The sequence below is a fragment of the Dromiciops gliroides genome, chromosome 1, assembly GCF_019393635.1.
Source record: "Dromiciops gliroides isolate mDroGli1 chromosome 1, mDroGli1.pri, whole genome shotgun sequence".
Lineage (NCBI taxonomy): Eukaryota > Metazoa > Chordata > Mammalia > Microbiotheria > Microbiotheriidae > Dromiciops > Dromiciops gliroides.
The window spans coordinates 34,529,033-34,546,973 of record NC_057861.1 but is presented as its reverse complement, the minus strand read 5'-3'; the positions used below and the strand labels follow the sequence as shown (position 1 = coordinate 34,546,973).

General features: G+C 44.9%; 1 protein-coding gene across 1 annotated transcript in view; it reads left to right on the top strand.

Annotated features, from left to right (window-relative positions):
* SCARB1 (scavenger receptor class B member 1) overlaps positions 1 to 17,941 on the top strand; it is a 112,146-nt gene that overhangs the window by 44,203 nt on the left and 50,002 nt on the right. Inside the window, 1 exon segment of the mRNA XM_043963721.1 lies at positions 17,693 to 17,850. Within this exon segment, the coding sequence (XP_043819656.1) occupies positions 17,693 to 17,850 (158 nt within the window).

Genomic DNA, 17,941 nt, shown 5'->3' with positions numbered 1-17,941 from the left:
ATAGAGAGCCTGGTACACTCAGACTAAAGCAGCTGGGTGGGGGGCTGGGGACCCCTTTCTCTGAATTTCTGAACAGTTAGCAATATGAAATGGATTGCTCGAAAGTAACCCGTTTTATTGGCTGGATCTCCCCTGAATGCGAGTGACTCCATTCTCTGTGTTTATTTATCTAAGTCTCGGTGTTGTTTATGTCCAGTTTTCGTTGGTGTGTTGTCTTTCCATTAGAGTGTGAGCTCTTCAAGGGCAGGGACTGATTTTACCTTCCTTTGTTCCCTTGGCACTTAGCACAGTGTCGGTAGGTGCTTAATAAATGTTGGTTGGTTGAATAATAAAGTTATTGTGTACACTCTTTGAAGGAGACTTGAAAAATGTCTGGATTGTAGAGCATGTATCAGGCACTTAACTTTGTGCCAGGGATTATGTTAAGCACTGGGCATACAAGGTCAAGCAAGCAAGACAGTCCCTGCCCTCAATAATGTTACCTTCTGATGGGGGAATGCATCATATAAAGAAAAGCTTTTGGGGTCTTTTTTTTTGTTGTCATTCAGTTGTTTCAGTAGTGTCTCAGTTTGTTTTATAGATGAGGAAACTGAGGCAAACAAGGCTAAGTGACTTGCCCAGGGTCACCCAGCTAGTAAGTGTCTGAGAACAGATTTGAACTTGGGTCTTCCTGACTCCAGACCCAGTACTCTGTCCACTGAGCCACCTGGCTGTCATTTGTGTGTGTGTGTGTGGGGGGGGGGGTCTTAGTTCTCTCATTTATTTTATTTTATTTTTTGCGGGGCAATGAGGGTTAAGTGACTTGCTAGTAAGTGTCTGAGCCTGAATTTGAATTCAGGTCCTCCTGAATCCAGGGCTGATGCTTTATCCATTGTGCCACCTAGCTGCCCCCAGTTCTCTCATTTATAAAAAAAGTTATTTGGGGGGGCAGCTAGGTGGCGCAGTGGATAGAGCACCGGCCCTGGATTCAGGAGTACCTGAGTTCAAATCTGGCCTCAGACACTTGACACTTACTAGCTGTGTGACCCTGGGCAAGTCACTTAACCCCCATTGCCCTGCAAAAAAACCCCCAAAACAAAAAAAAACCCCAAAAACCCCAAAACCAAACCAAACCAAACCAAACCAAAACAAAAAAAGTTATTTGGAAGAGACGACTTGTAAGGACTATAGACAGCATTGGAATGGCTCTTAGGCTGTCTAGTATACACCCACCCCCTCCTCATTGTTTCAGATGAGAACACTGAATTCCTCGTAGGTTCAGTGACTTGCCCAAGATCACACAGGCAGCAAGAATAAAGAAACAAATCCATAAAAGTAAAAATATTGTAATAGCTCACATTTACATGGCAGTCTAAGGTTTGCAAAGCGCTTTACAAAGGTGAACTCATTTGAAACCCATGTTTCTCTAGCTCCAGCCCTGGCACACTTTGTTTTGAACTACAGTCTTGGGACCCCTTAAAATTAGTTTATTGTTCCATAGTCTTGTTCCCAGTTTCTGGTTCAGGCTGTTGTTATTCCTACCATCTGGAGGAAACAGAAGCGTCCACATGTAGATTTTTTGGGGGGGGGTGGTTAAGAGGATGCGTCATGAATCGTGTCTTGGGCCAGAATCACGGGGTTTTTATTTATGTTATTCCTTAGATGACGACGAAGGAGGAGACTTTTAATTCTCTTCATTAGGAGGAAATTGTCAGTTAACTAGTGTGTTCTAGGCTCCCTGGGGATATGCATATGTGGAACTAAGCCAGAGTGCAAGAGAGCACTCTGTAAGTGGTCATCTGGAGGGTATAGACTCTAAAGAAGATTTTTTTCCTTTTGTAGACAACTAATATCTTGCATTTATATAGGACTTTGAGTTTTTGCAAAGTGCTTTACATACACCATCTCATTTGAGCCTTATAGCTCTAGGTTTGTGAGGTGATACTGCTAAGCCCATTTTATAGATGAAGACACTGAGGCCCAGAGAGGGTGACTGTCCCAGGTCAGTAAGTGTCTGCATTTATTTATCTTCCTGACTCTTGGGTCTAATTATCTGTGCACTGCACTATGTAGTCTTGGACCTGAATGCTACAAGGGCCCCCTGGAATCAAGCCTTTCCATTTTGCAGAAGGTAAACCAAGGCTCATCAAGGTGATGTGATTTGTAGTCAGTGCTAGAATTGGGACTGATTTATACTTTTCAGTAAATCTACCTTGCACCTTCTGGAGCAGGTAAACCTAGAGTAGAGAGGTAGCCTGGTGGCCCAATGGATAGAACACTGGGCTTGGAGTTCAGATCCAGCCTCAGACACTTCCTAACTGTGTGACCCTGGGTAAGTCACTTCACCCTGTTTGCCTCAGTTTCCCCATCTGTTCTGGAGAAAGAAATGGCAAACCACTCCAGTATCTTTGCCCAAAAATACCCCAGATGGGGTCAAGAAGAGTTGGAGATGACTGAAACAGCTGAGCGACAACCCGCCTTCTAGGAGGTTTTCCCTAACCCCTCTTAATTCTAGTAGTTTCCCCTCTTTTAATGGTTTCCTCTTTTTTCTGCATAGAGCCTGTTAGTCCACATATATTCGCTTGTTTTTTTTTCCCTCTTTGGAGTGTGCCTACTCAAAGGCAGGGCCTGTCTTTAGCACCTTTTGTTTCCCTAATGCTTAGCACAATGCCCGGCACATAGTAGGTGCTTTATAAATGTTTATTGACTGCCTGTTAATTTTGCTTGGGATCCGTAGCTTCATCTGCTCAGGGAGCTCCTTGGTGAGAACGAACTCCCTCTACCAACTGATGTTGGGTAACTGACATTGGGCAACTACCTTAAAATCTGCTCTAGAATTCTGGGAACAGAGATCGGTGAAGAGTGTTGGCTGGGGTTACACAGCCAGTAGGAGTCCAGGGTGGGACCTGAACCTAACTCACCCACTTCCCCAGGCCCTTTCTCTATGCCCTAGGCCACCCACAGCTGCTGATTCTGATGCTGATCGGTATTGTTATTATTATTGTTAACAGTTTACCTATAACCTTTGTCAGAGGTTGTCCCACAGGTCTTTGCCTTTGATGCAGGCTTGCACCATTCTTGCTTGTGTTAGTGAAATTATTGGGACTTGTTTATATGCTAAGAGATACCATCTTACAGGGGAGTTTCTGTCTCATAGTAGATGGGTTATCTTCTTTCTGGAGTGGTTTTGATTTGTCAGAGTGAGTGTCCTGGATAGAAGAGAAAGGGGCGTGTGTGTGTGTGTGTGTGTGTGTGTGTGTGTGTGTGATCTTCATATACTAGTTTCCCACTATTTTTCCTTTTTAGCTGAAGAGAAGGGAAGCAGATGATGGCTAGACCTCCTTGAGGGCCTCACACTTATCTGTTTTTAAAGAGTAAACACATTTTCTTCCACAGGAAAAGAAGATGGTCAGACTGGGGGAGGAGGGGGCAGGTTGGAAAATCTGATGGTACTTAGATATTGTTGACTGGTTGGACCCAAAGAATAGTCTTGAAGAGATCAATGTTCTTTTCTCTCTCTCTCTCTCTCTCTCTCTTTCTTTCTTTCTTTCTTTCTTTCTTTCTTTCTTTCTTTCTTTCTTTCTTTCTTCCTTCCTTCCTTCCTTCCTTCCTTCCTTCCTTCCTTCCTGGCAGTGGGGGGGTTAAGTGACTTGCCCAGGATCACACAGCTAGTAAGTATCAAGTCTCTGAGGCTGGATTTGAACTCAGGTCCTCCCAAATCCAGGGCCAATGCTTTATACACTGAGACATCTAGCTTCCCCGAGATCAATGTTAACTTGGTGGGAAGGCTCCAATACAGTTTCCCATGGATCTTTGGTCCTTTGTGATTTTAGATTTAAAAAAATCCGTGAATGGGAATCCTTCTCCAGTTTGCTTGGGACACTGCTGGGAGGCACACACAGTTCATGTACCAGAAGATAGTCAGTATCTAAAAATGTAACCTATTGAGTCAAATCTAATAAGATTCAATTTAATTGGGAGGCGTGTAAAGACTTGGTGCCGAAGGACAAGATGGAGGAGGCATTGTTAGAAAGTACTTTATCTGAAAAAAAAGTTCTGGGGGGTCTTAGTGGACCACAACCTCAGTAGGAGTCAATGGGGGTGAAATGACAGCTAAAAAGAAACAAAGCAATGGGATCTAGGGATGCCTTGCTTCCAGAATGTTGGTGCCTTTATACTGTGCCCAGACCACATGTGGAATACTGTGTTCAGGTGTTGGCAGCACTATTAAGAGAGACGTGGATGAACTGGAGAGCATCCAGAAAGAGAGGTGACCTAGGTTGGTATTGAGCCTTGAGTTCATGTCCACTGCCTAGCCAATAATAAGTAAACATTCATCAGCTACCTGCTTTGTGCCAGGCACTGTGATAAATGCCAGGAATATAAATTTATTGCTGTTGTTCAGTCACGTCTGACTCTCCATGATTCCATTTGGGGTTTTCTTGGCAGAGATACTGGAGTGGTTTGCCATTTCCTTCTCCAGCTCATTTCACAGATGAGGAAACTGAGGCAAACAGAGCTAAGAGACTTCTCCAGGGGGTCACAGTGAGTAAATGTCTGAGGCCAGATCTGAACTTAGGTCTTCTTGACTCTAAGCCTGGCATTTTATCTACTGTGCCACTTAGTTGCCCCTTAGGGGACATGGCATGAGTCTTCCCATATTTGAAGGGTCCTCGTGAGGAAGAGGGATTAGCTTTGTTCCACTTGGCCTCCAAGGGCAGAGTGGGGCTCCGTGGGTAGAGAGGCACATTGAGGTTCTGTGGCCAAAGGCTGCCAGCAGGTTCCCTCTCACTGGAGGACTTGGGGCAAAAGCTGGATGATGCTGAGTTGGGCTAAGTTGTAGAGGGAATCCGTGGCCAGGAATGGGGTGGCCTGCTCGAGCCGTGGATTCCCTTCAGGTCTGAGATTGAGAGGGGTTAGCAGTTGGTCTATGTGCAAACCTTTAGGAAGTGCAGAGGGAGTGTACAGGTGTTCAGGCAGGACCAGCACCTCTGGTGTGAGGGCTGCTCCTCTACCTTTGGTGTCCACCTTTTACCCAATTCACCTCTGGCTCCGAAAAGCTGTAGCGTGCTCAGTGGCCACACCCTGGCAAGCCATCTTGGCAGATGGGCTAAGCCAGGTTAAAGGTAACCACCAGGCCTCAGATCCTTTGGAGAGTTGGGGACATTCACCCCAAGTGTACAAAGGCTTCCCCAGGCAGAATGGGTGCGTGAGGGTGGCTGAAGCAGGTGTTACAGAGCCTTAATCCTTAGCAGGCGCCAGGGTCAACTATTGCATCCTGGGCCAATGCCGGTTGTCTCGATTTTTGTCCTGCCACTGGACTTCAGCGACTTCAGAAGAGAGAGCAAGGCCCGTGGCTTTGAGCATCTCTGCCTCACTTAAATTCAGTTTGTGCATGAGTCCCCCCCCACCCCCAAAGTGCTGAGAATAAATTGAGAAATACTAACACCTCAAGTGAGGCACTTCCTACCTGTGTGACCCTGGGTAAGTCACTTAACCACCATTTGTCTTAGTTTCCTCATCTGTAAAGTGGGAATAATAACAGCACCTACTTCCCAGGGCTGGTTTTTTTTTTTTTTAAGTGAGATAATTGGGGTTAAGTGACTTGCTCAGGGTCACAGCTAGTAAGCATTAAGTGTCTGAGGTCGGATTTGAACTCAGGTACTCCTGACTCCAGGGCCGGTGCTCTATCCACTGCGCCACCTAGCTGCCCGCCCCCCAGGGCTGTTTTGAGGCTCAGATGAGACCATATTTGTCAAAAGCACAGTACCTGGCACATAGTGGGCATTATATAAATGCCTATTCCTTTCCTCCCTCCTTTTCCTCAAGTGATGATTATAAGCCAAGAATAAGAAAAACAAAAGGTTTGGATAAGTTTGTGGACAGGAGAGCAGGAATGCATTTTTAAAACAAACCGGAATGTTTTGGGCTTGAAAGCCAAGGGAAAACAACCAAGGCCTCCTGCAACATTCCAGCGGGGGTGAGCTGTGTTTCCTTGGTGAAATTACTCAACATCTCTGGGCCAGGGTGACTTCTCTTTCAAAACAAAAAACGCTTCACTGGATGGATGACCTTCAGAGGCCTTGGCGTCTCTAAATTCTGTGACCCTGCTTTATCCTCCAGTAGTCTAGGCAGAATTCTGGGCCAGGGCAGGGCTAGGTGGGGGGAGCGCTCTTAGGGCTCTTAGGAGATTGTGCACCCCAACATGTTTCTATTGGGTGGGAGGCTGCTCCTGGACAGACACTGCTGGGCCAACTCTGTCAAATGACAAATGACCAAAACCTAGGTCAAGGTGATAGCTGAGGGACACTTGGTAAATGCTGCGCTGAGGGGGTGGTGGCCAGCGTCATGGAGGAGTTATGTAAGAGGAAAGTCTTCATATCCCTGATGGCTGGAAAAAGTATAAGGGTGATGGTGAAGAATTTCATAAATCATTTCATACAAAGGGGGAGAGAGAGAGAGAGACAGAGGGAGAGAGACAGAGACACACAGAGAGACAGAGACACGGAGAGAGACACAGAGAGAGAGAGACATGGAGAGAGACACAGAGAGACAGACACAGATACAGAGAGAGATGCAGAGAGAGACAGAGACACACAGAGAGACAGAGACAGATGCAGAGAGAGACATACACACAGACAGAGACACAGAGAGACAGAGAAAAAGAAAGGGAGGGAGGGAGAGAGTGTGTGCATTGGCTTTGGGATGGAGGAAGTAGATTTCAGAAAACTCAAGCTGGGGAAGGAGAGAAGTGCCCTCTGGGTAATCAGAACAGAACCAGCTTGCTTTGGGGGACCAGAGAGTGGGGACTAGATAAAGGGGGGGAAGGAAGAAGACATTGATTTTGCTTCTGATATGTGAGGCCTTAAGGATGCACATAGCCTGGTGGGATGACCAGAGATGTCATCTTTTACACTAGTGAGCATTCATTGAGTGCCTGATGTATGTGGTAGACCAAGTGCTAGAGATGTGTGTTTCCTGCCTCACTTGGATCCAGGAGCAGACCCCAGTTTGGATCCCATTCTAGATGCTTATTACTTGTGTGGCCACAGGCAGGCCACTTCCTCCAGACTCTGTGTTCTCCTTTGTAAAATGGGGAAATGGGTGTAATCACATTCATACTTTTTATCTGGCGAGATTTTAGTGAGGAAAGTGCTTTTAGGGAACTTGATGTGCCAGTTAAGTGGAAATTTTTGTCATTATTAGTGTGCCTGGGAACACAACAGTCCCGTCTTTTACAAGGAGGCTTTCTCCAGCCCTTCCTCATTCCAATGCCTTCCCTTCACTAATTATTTCCTATTTATCCTGTATATAGCTTGCTTTCTGTATATTTTGTTTGTGTCTTGTCTACCCTATTAGGTTGTAGACTCCTGGAGGGCAGGGACTGTCTTTTGCCTCTTTTTGTATCCCCACTAGTACTAGTGCCTGGCACATAGTAGGCACTTCATAAATGTTTATTGACTGACTGAAGAATTGGAAAGTAATATTATGCAGAAGGCAATGAAGAGTTGCATGGTGTGTGGGAGTGGGCTATGTGACCAGCAAGGGGCACTGAAGAAAAACAGGAGTAAAAGATGTCTTCAGTCAACAAGCATTTATTAAGTGCCTGCTTAACATGTCAGACATTGTGCTATGCAATGAGGACACCTAGAAAGGTAAAAGGCAAGTCCTGCCCTCAAGGAGCTCACAGTCTAACAGGGGAGACAACATGAAATGGGGTCATAGGATCATAAATCTCAAGTTGGAAGGGACCTTAGAGACCATCAAGTCTCACCCTCTCATTTTTCTTTTTAGTGAGGCAATTGGGGTTAAGTGACTTGCCCAAGGTCACACAGCTAGTAAGTGTCAAGTGTCTGAGGCAGATTTGAACTCAGGTACTCCTGACTCCAGGGCTGGTGCTCTATCCACTGTGCCACCTAGCTGCCCCTCACCCTCTCATTTTTTACAGATGAGGAAATGCAAGGCCCATGGAGATTAAATGAGTTGACCAAGGTCATTCTTTCTTTCTTTCTTTCTTTCTTTCTTTCTTTCTTTCTTTCTTTCTTTCTTTCTTTCTTTCTTTCTTTCTTTCTTTCTTTCTTTCTTCCTTCCTTCCTTCCTTCCTTCCTTCCTTCCTTCCTTCCTTCCTTCCTTCCTTCCTTCCTTCCTTCCTTCCTTCCTTTCTTTCTTTCTTTCTTTCTTTCTTTCTTTCTCTCTCTCTCTTTCTCTCTCTCTTTCTTTCTTGCCTTCTTCCTTTCCTTCTTTCCTTCCTTCTTTCCTCCCTTCTTTTTTCTTTTTCTTTCCTCCCTTCCTCCTTTCTTCCTTCCTTCCTTCCTTCCTTCCTTCCTTCCTTCCTTCCTTCCTTCCTTCCTTCCTTCCTTCCTTCCTTCCGTCCTTCCTTCCTTCCTTCCTTCCTTCCTTCCTTCCTTCCTTCCTTCCTTCCTTCCTTCCTTCCTTCTTTTTTTTTTTCTAGAGCTAGGGGTGGTCAAGGGAAGGATTTTAAGATTTACTGAGTTAGAACTGGAAAGGACTTTAAAGATCACCTTCCAATGGACCATGTTGCTTCCTCTATTTTTTTGGTTTTTTGCTACATTAAAAAATTTTTTTCATGTTAACATTAAATTTTATTTTCAAGTTCAAGTTCTCTTCCTCTTATTTCCCCACTCTGAAAAAAAAAACAACAAGAAAAACAAAACCTATCACAAACATGTATAGTCAAGCAAAACAAATTCTCACATTGGCCATGTCTCAATCTGCATTCTGAGTCCCTCACGTTGAATTCTCGGAATTATTGTTGGTCATTGTGTGATCAGTTCTTTAATCCTTTAGGGTCGTTTATGGGTTTTTTTTTGTTTTTGTTTTTGTTTTTTTTTTGCAGGGCAATGAGTGTTAAGTGACTTGCCCAGGGTCACACAAGTGTCTGAGACCGGATTTGAATTCAGTTCCTCCTGAATCCAGGGCTGGTGCTTTATCCACTGTGCTACCTAGCTGCCCCAGGGTTGTTTATGTTTATGGTGGTGGTGTTATTATATAAATTGTTCCGATTCTGCTCACTTCACTCTGCATCAGTTTACATGAATCTTCCAGGTTTTTCTGAAACGATGCCCTTCAACATTTTTTACAACACATTAGTATTCCATCCCATTCATATACCACACCTTGTTCAGCCATTCCCCAATGGATGGGCATCCCCTTGATTTCCAATTCTTTGCCACCACAAAGAGAGCTGCTAGAAATATTTTTGTATATATGTGTCCTTTCCCTCTGTCTTTGATCTCTTTGGCTTATAGACTGGGTAGTGATATTGCTAGGTATGTAAAGTTTGATAGATTTTTGGGTATAGCTTCAAATTGCTTTCCAGATTGGCTGGACACGTCCAAGGCTCTACCAACAGTGCAGTAAGGCCTCTATTTTGCCACATTCTCTCCAGCATTTGTCATTCTCCTTTTTTTTTTTTTTTTTGGCAAGTTGGCCAATCTGATGGGTATGAGGTGGTACCTCAGAGTTGTTCTAATCTGTATTTCTCTACTTATTAGTGATTTGGAGCATTTTTTAATATGGTCAATAAACATTTATTAAAAGCCTTTCATAGGTGCCTGGTATTATGCTAAATGCTAGAGATACAGAAAAAGGTAATAGATAATACCTGCTCTCAAGGTGTTCATAATCTAATGGAGGGTAGGAGTGGGAGAGGTGGTATATGAGTGTTCAGGAAGACTAGCTCCTCTGGTGTGAAGACCTGCCAAGCCCTCTTCAGGGCTGCTTAGGTGTCTACCTAACACTGTACTCTCGCCTCTGGCTCTGAGAAGCTGTAGCAAGAGCAGGGGCCACACCCTGGTAAAATCATATTGGCAGGGGGGCAGCTAGGTGGCGCTATAGTGGATAAAGCACCAGCTCTGGATTTAGGAGGTCCTGAGTTCAAATCTGGCCTCAGACACTTGACACTTACTAGCTGTGTGACCCTGGGCAAGTCACTTAACCCTCATTGCCCTGCAAAAAAAAAAAAATCATGTCGGCAGATGGGCTAAACTAGGTAGAAGATAACCAGCAGACCTCAAGTATGCAAAGAATTCCCCCAGCAGAATGGGTGGATGAGAACAATTTGTTTTAATGGCCACGGAGTGCTTAGAGCTCGGTCAGACACTGAAAATGCCAAGGTCATCCCAAGCCATCCCTGGTCATCTTGACTTTTGTCCTGCCACTGGACTTTGATGACTCAGGAAGAGAGTGAGGCTGACCACTTTGTGCAGCTCTGCTTCACTTAATCCAATTCACACGCAAGTTAAACCATCTCCTGTGATGTCATTGGTCCTCTTCAAAAACGGACAGACCACAATCCAATGGGGAGGCAACATGTGAACAACTATATACAGTCAAGTTATATACAGGATAAATCAGAGGTAATCAACAGAGGGGGGACCCTAGAATTAAGGAGGATTGGAAAGGGCAGGGTTTTAGCTGGGACTTGGAGGAAGCTTGGGGAAGAGATAAGGAACAAGAACATCCCAGGAATGGCAGACAGCCAGTGAACATGCCTGGAGCCCAGAGATGGAGTGTCTTGTTTGAGGAATGATATGGAGACCACTGGATGGAAGTGTACATGGGAATGTGGAGAGTGTGAGAAAACTGGAAGTAGGGAGGGTTAGGTTTTTGGGGTTTTTTTTTTGTGTGTGTGTTTTGTTTTTTTTGGCAGGGCGATGAGGGTTAAGTGACTTGCCCAGAGTCACACAGAGACACACAGCATCAAGTGTCTGAGGTCGGATTTGAACTCAGGTCCTCCTGACCCCAGGGCCGGTGCTTTATTCACTATGCCAACTAGCTGCCCCCAAGGGTTAATTTCTGAAAGGCTTAGAACACCAACAGGATTTTATATTTGATCTTGGAGGTAATAGGGAGCTACCTGAGTTTATTGAGTAGGAGAGTCTCATGGTCAGAATGTGCTTCACGATCACGATACGGGGGACCTCCCAAGAGTGTTGGGAAGATCAAATGAGATAATATTGATAAAGTGCTTATTCAGCACAGTGCCTGGCCCATGGTAGATTTAAAAAAAAAGAAGTTTGTTTCCTTGATGTAAGCTGAGATCGCATTAACTTGTTAAAAGTTGCTTGAGTTCACAGTTGACTCATGATCGGCTTTCCATTTCCTTGACCTCCAGATATTCTTCAGACCAACTGCAGTCTAACAGCGCCTTCCCCATCTTGTCCTTTTGTGAAATTGATCTTTTGGACCCAAGTATGAGATTTCCATTTGCTCAGATTCCATCTTATCGAATTCAGCCCAATGCTCCAGCCTGATTCTAAGCTCCATCGTTTAGCGGTAGCCTTAATGTCCGGACTCGTCATCAGCAGTACATCAGGCTGTCTTTTCTTGCTGGATCTTCAGACTTCCCTGCAGGCAGAGAAGAGCAAGCGCCTTTCGGTGACTTTGTTAGAGCAGGAGAAGGCCTTGCTAAAGGCCACGGGTTGATGTTGGGGATTAATTCAGAAGGTCATGTCCATTTTGCTTTGTATTGAACCAAGGCTCTCACCCCTGACCTTTGGGAAATGGAAGAGTAGGTGAGGAGGCAGGTCAGCATGCCTTGAATAGTGTATTCTGCTGGACTGGCCGGGCGTGTGCTTCCTCCTGGGAGCAGTAGCCTCTTAGATCTTGTTATCTGGGCCACCGGCAGCCTCCATTGTCCTTTGCCTACAGACAATAGGTTTTTCCGGGCATTCACTGAGTGCAGCTGACCCACACATTGACTAGAAAGTGTTGTGGGTTCCTATTAAACTTACCGGACGGTGGGTTTTATGGCCAAAAAATAACAGCAACAACAAAAGCCCCCAGAAGCATCCCGCCGCTGTTCTGTGCCAGAGGTCTTGTTAGGGGGCCAGAATTTCCTCTAGGGATTCCTGCTTTCCCTGTAACAGTTGGCAGAACTGTAACTAGGAGGAGGTGACTGAGGTATTGGCCTTGGACTCTTGAGTTCAGCGGGCACTGAGAACTTACTGCTTAAAGAAAAAAGAGGTTCACTCATTCTGCTCTCTCCCATCTAGAGGCATTTGGGAAAATCGGGCCTATTTGTTGACAGTGAGATCTCCAGCTGTTGAAAGCTTTCAGATCTCGTCAGCCAGTTGGATGGGATCCTGTATTTCTGGAATCTCTTGGTCACTTTCTTTGAACTCTCCTAGGCATTAGATTTTGGGCCTGGGGTTAGGGAGACCAGAATTCAAATGTGTCCTCAGACACTTAGTAGCTTAAGTCACTTAATCCTGTTTGTCTCAGTTTCCTTACCTGTCAAATGAGCTGGAGAAGGAAATGGCGATCCACGACAAGATCTTTGCCAAGAAAGCCCCATGGAAAATATGATCCACAGGGTCAGGAAGAGTCAGACACAATTGAACAAAGACAACAACAGACATTGGATTATGTACATTATCATTATGTATACTGGTTTATTCAGCCTCTTCCTCCCCCTCCCTCATTCTAAGCTTCTTGAGGTCAAGAACCAGTCTTATTCTCTCCAGCCCCTAGTCTAACATTCTGCATGCAGTAGGTGTTTACAAGGAGCTTCACATCCATTATCTATGGTACTCACAACAGGTTTTGTTAGCCTCATTTTGCAGATGAGAGAATTAAGGCTCAGGAAAGCTGTGGCCGACTTCTGCTCCCTGTGCTAGTGAATGTCAGAGTCAGGATTCACGTTCCCAAACCCAACGCGGCCTCTTGGCCTATAGGAGGTAAGAAGACTGGTCACTTCTCATAGGATCCTAGATCTAAGGGGTCTTAGGGGTCACCTAGTCCAGAGGTGTCAAACTCCCCAAACTCCCAAGTATGACCAGAAACAGATTAAAACGTAAATGGCAATTTTTGTGTGTGTGAGGCAATTGGGGTTAAGTGACTTGCCCAGCGTCACACAGCTAGTAAGTGTTAAGTATCTGAGGCTGGATTTGAACTCAGCTCCTCCTGACTCCAGGGCTGGTGCTCTGTCCACTGCGCCACCTAGCTGCCCCTGTAAAAGGCAAATTTTTAACAAAAGAAGTAAGAATACAACATAACATTTTTGTTGTTGTTGTTGAGTCATTTCAATCCCTGCCCTCAAGGAGCTTACAATCTAATAGGAGAGACAAGATGTATATACCGGATACATACAGAGCAGGTAAAAGGTAACCTTAGGGGGAAAGTTTCTTGCAGAAGATGATGGCATTTGAGTTAGTCCTGAAGGAAGCCAGAGATTCTAAGAGGTGGAGGTGAGGTAGTTGTTCAGCTGTTTCAGTCATCTCTGACTCTTTGTGACCCCATCTGGGGTTTTCTTAGCAAAGATACTGGAGGGGTTTGTCATTTCCTTCTCTAGCTCATTTTACAGATGAGGAAACTGAGACAAACAGGGTGAAATGACTTGCCCAGGGTCACACAGCTAGTAAGGATCTGAGGCCACCTTTGAATTCAGGTCTTCCTGACTCTAGGCCCAGTGCTCTATCCACTTGCCCCACCTAGTTGTCCCAACAATGCAATATAGATAATGTTAATTTGTGGTTTTCTAAGTCAGTATGTGACTAGCAAGTATCTGTTTCTATTTGAGTTTGACACCAGCTAGTTTATTTCTCCTGTTTTTCAGATGAGGCCCAGGCACACTAAGCAGTTGTTTAAGCTTAAGCAGTAGTAAGCAGGTTGGTTTTGCACCCGAGTCCTCTTCCTTCAGAACCACTGTTCTTTCCACTGCCCCATCTTTTGGCAAAAAACAAAAAAGCTTTTTTTTTTTTTTCTTTCCATCTTGTAATAGTTCCAGGCTATCACCCGATATGAAATTTGGGTTCTTGTAGGCTCATCTGTTTAGATGTGGAAGGCTCTTATAAGTGACTTAGTGAGGGTACCAGAGATAGTGAGAGTCAGAGGAAAGATTCAAATCCAAGCTCCGTGAGTCCAAACTCAGCCGCCCCCTGCCTCCCCCCCCCCCCGCTCTATACCACCCCACTTTCTCCTCAGGGACAGAAATAAGAAAAATGGATATATTATCCAAAGAAGGGGCATTACCCATAGACACAGGGAAGGGGGGAGGGAGTAAGCATTTCTGTAGTACCTACTATGTGCAAGAGACTGTGCTAAGCGCTTCACAAATATGATCTCAGTTGATCCTCATGACAAACCTGTTATGTAGGTGCTTTTATGAGGCCCATTTTAGAGTTGAGGCAAACAGAGGTGAAGTGACTTGCCCAGGGTCACCCAGCTAGGAAGTGTGTGACCCTGGATTTGAACTCAGAACTTTGTGACTCTTAAGTCCAGTGCCCTTTTTCACTGTACCATGTGAAGAAGCAGTGTACTACTGGGTGATGAGAGTAGCTGAAGAAGCACCTATCAAAAGAGAGATGGGTGAGCACTGGAGTGGGTGGGGACAACTCCATGGAAGTGGGTCACACTTGGCTTGGATCCTGAAGGGTGGGTAGGGCTTGGAGGTTGGAGGAGGGGAAAAGGATTCCAGGATCCTGGCTATGGGATGAGATGCTCATTGAAGCCCTGAGCCTCCCTAAGGGAAAGACATGGGTGTGAGGTGGCTGGATGAAATTTTTCTTCTTTTTTTGCTTATGGGTTCTTGTGGTTACGACAAACCAGTCAGATGAAGAGAAGAGAAAGTTTTCTTGTATCCCAAAGGTCTCCCTGGATAGGCTGGCCTCTTTCAGAAAAATGTGATTGAATAATTTAAATGTTAGGAGGAAGGAGATGCTAAAACTGGTTTACCTGTTGTAGCTTTTATTTTTTTTATTTTTTAAAAGTATTTTATTATTTTCCAGTTACATGTTTGTTTGTTTGTTTTTTTGTGAGGCAATTGGGGTTAAGTGCCTTGCCCAGGGTCACACAGCTAGTAAGTGTTAAGTGTCTGAGGCCGGATTTGAACTCAAGTCCTCCTGAATCCAGGGCCGGTGCTCTATCCACTGTGCCACCTAGCTGCCCCATGGTTTTAATTTTTTTAAAAAAATATTTGAATTAAGGAGTACCCAACAATTGGGGAATGGCTGAACAAGCTGTGGTATATGATGGTGATGGATATTATTGTGCTATAAGAAATGACAAGCAGGATGACTTCAGAAAAGCCTGGATAGACTTGTATGAACTGATGTATAGTGAAGTGAGCAGAACCAAGAGAAGTTTGTGTACAGAGACAGCAGTATTGTTTGATGAAGGAACTGTGAATGACTTAACGATTCTCAGCAATACAATGATCCAAGATAATCCCAAAGGATTGTTAATGAAACATACTATCCACCTCCAAAGACAGAACTGATATTGATAGAACATAGACTGAAGCATGCTATTTTTCACCTTCTTTCTTTTTTTGCTTTTTGCAGGGCAGTGAGGGTTAAGTGACTTGCCCAGGGTCACACAGCTAGTAAGTGTCAAATGTCTGAGGCCGGATTTGAACTCAGGTCCTCCTGAATCCAAGACTGGTGCTTTATTCACTGTGCCACCTAGCTGCCCCTTCACCTTCTTTCTTTCATTTTTCTTCTTCAAGTTTTCTTATACAAAATGACTAATATGGTATTTTACATAAAAAATTAGAATTTCAAAAAATTGAATCTGTTTTCTCTGTCTCCCTCCCCTCCCTACTTCCTCCTCATGGGTGGGGTAAAGAAAAACAAAACCCTCATAATATGCAGAGTCAAGCAAAAACAGATTCTCACATGGACAGTATTCTTCTAAAATGTCTGTCTCATTCTGCCCCCTGAACCCAACACTGGTCTCTGGAGTGGGGCGGCATGTCTCCTCATCAGTCTTCTGGAATTATAATTAGTCATTGCATTATTCTGAATTCTTAAGGCTGTCAAAAAGTTGTTTATCTTTGTAAAGTTACTGTATAAATTGTCCCTTTCATTGTTTATTCATATATATATATATATACACATATACATATATACATACACACACACACATATATATATACACACATACACACATGCATATACCATGATTAGTTCATCCATTCCCAGGCAGGTGGGGACCCCTTCCCTCTCCAATTCTTTGTCCCCACAAAAGGACCTCTCCTGTGATTTCCCCAGGGAGGGAGATCGGGCTGTTTAGGTCAACAAAGGACTGATCTGGCCAAGCCAGGAGGGCCTGAGATGAGCAGATTGTTTCCCTGGGTGTTGGGTGTTTGGGGGTGGGGATGCCCTGGTAATACAGTTGCAGCTGCCCATGCCCATGTTCTGAGCTAGCTTCTAGCAGAAAGAATGCCTGGCTGCACAGATGCTGAAGTGATTTAATTTGACTGGTTAACTGGGCTAGAAGTGGAACCGCCGGGCAGCCGAACCCTGGGAAAGCTGCTCCCCGGGCATGGCCTGGTTTTCTTCTGCCCAGATTTGTTGGCAGACACAGTGTGGTTCATGGTTCACAGATGGAAACGGAGAAGGGACCTCAGAAGCCCTCAAGTCGCACCCCCCCATCTCCTGTTTTCTAGTTTTTTGGCTTCTTCAAAGGGATATAATTACTTCAAAGATAATTCAAGAGCCAAGTATGAACATTCCTCCCAACACCTGGGAGGTGGGGGTGGAATACTTCCCCCTATGCCCCCTGGGCCCTGGGCAAATGGGTTCAGACCTACCACAGTCACTCCTTAGCATCCCCCCTACCCCACCCCATCTTTGCTGCTGAGACACCAGCTTATTTTACAGATAAGGAAACTGTGGCCCAGGGAAGCTAGGTGGTTTGTCCAGGGTCTTAGGTATGCATCAGAGGCAGAATCTGAACCCAGGTCTTCTTGTCTAATCAACATCCTTTCCACTGTACTACATCTTTAAAAAAAAATCCATATATATATATATATGTGTGTGTGTATACATACAACTCATACATACACAAATACACATAACATGCACACATGCATGCATATATACATACCTGCATATTTACATGTACACACATATCTCTTTTACCTTCGTTTCCAATTACATTACTGTATTTCCTTTACATTACTTCCAGCCACTCCCCCTCTCCTTTCCCAGAGCTTTGTCTCTGACAATAAAGAATAAAAAGAGGGCAGAGAAGCTATTAAAACTCCTTGTCATCTCAATTGAAGTCAACAGCATGTGAAAAACCCATAGTTCCCCTTCCCACTTCCCTTGCAAAGAAGGAAGGGAGGGATATTTTCTCCTCTTCCCTAGAGCAGGCCTACTTAAATGCTTCCCACTCGTGACCCCTTTTAACTGGAGAAATGTTCAAGCAACCCTGAGTATATAAAATAGGTATACATAACCTTTTACTGTTGCCAAATTTTTTGTGATCCCCACATTCAGTTATGTGACCCCATATGGGGTCAGGACCCACAGTTTAAGAAGCTAGGGCTTAGGGGACTGAGCTTGGTCCTTGTAATGCCAGTTTCTGTTCCTCCCACTGAACCTATACAATCCATGTGACCTTGTCCAAGTCACTTAACCTCTCTGAGACTCAGTTTCCTTGTCTGTAAAATGAGGCAGTTGGATTAGATGATGTCGGAGGTCCCTAGAGCTGGGCACTTGTGAACCAGATATCCAGGATGCATAGCCATCCTTCCTGGACCTGCCCACACAGGGTCTGTGGACACTCCCTATCTTTCCTGGAGATGTCAGCATCTTATGCCCTTGTTTCAGAGGCCAGATCTAGGGCTTTGGTACCCACTGAGGCAGCTGTTATGAAAAGACTTTTCATTTGTTGTGGATTTGGAGGGTAAACAAACCTTGTGAATCCTGCTATTGTTTTTGACTGAGTGTGCTTCCCTCCACAGAATGTCAAGATCGACCCCAACAGCCTGTCCTTCGAGATGTGGAAGGAGATCCCCATCCCCTTCTACATGTCCGTGTACTTGTTCCACGTCCTCAACCCAGAACAGGTGCTGAAGGGGGAGAAGCCCAGCATTGAGGAGCGGGGGCCTTATGTGTACAGGTGAGGAGCTCCCTAGGTAGGCTCGAGCGGCTGTCGTTGCTGTTTCATGCTGCCGGCAGGCTGGCTGGCTCTGGTTGTCGGGTGCCCCGGG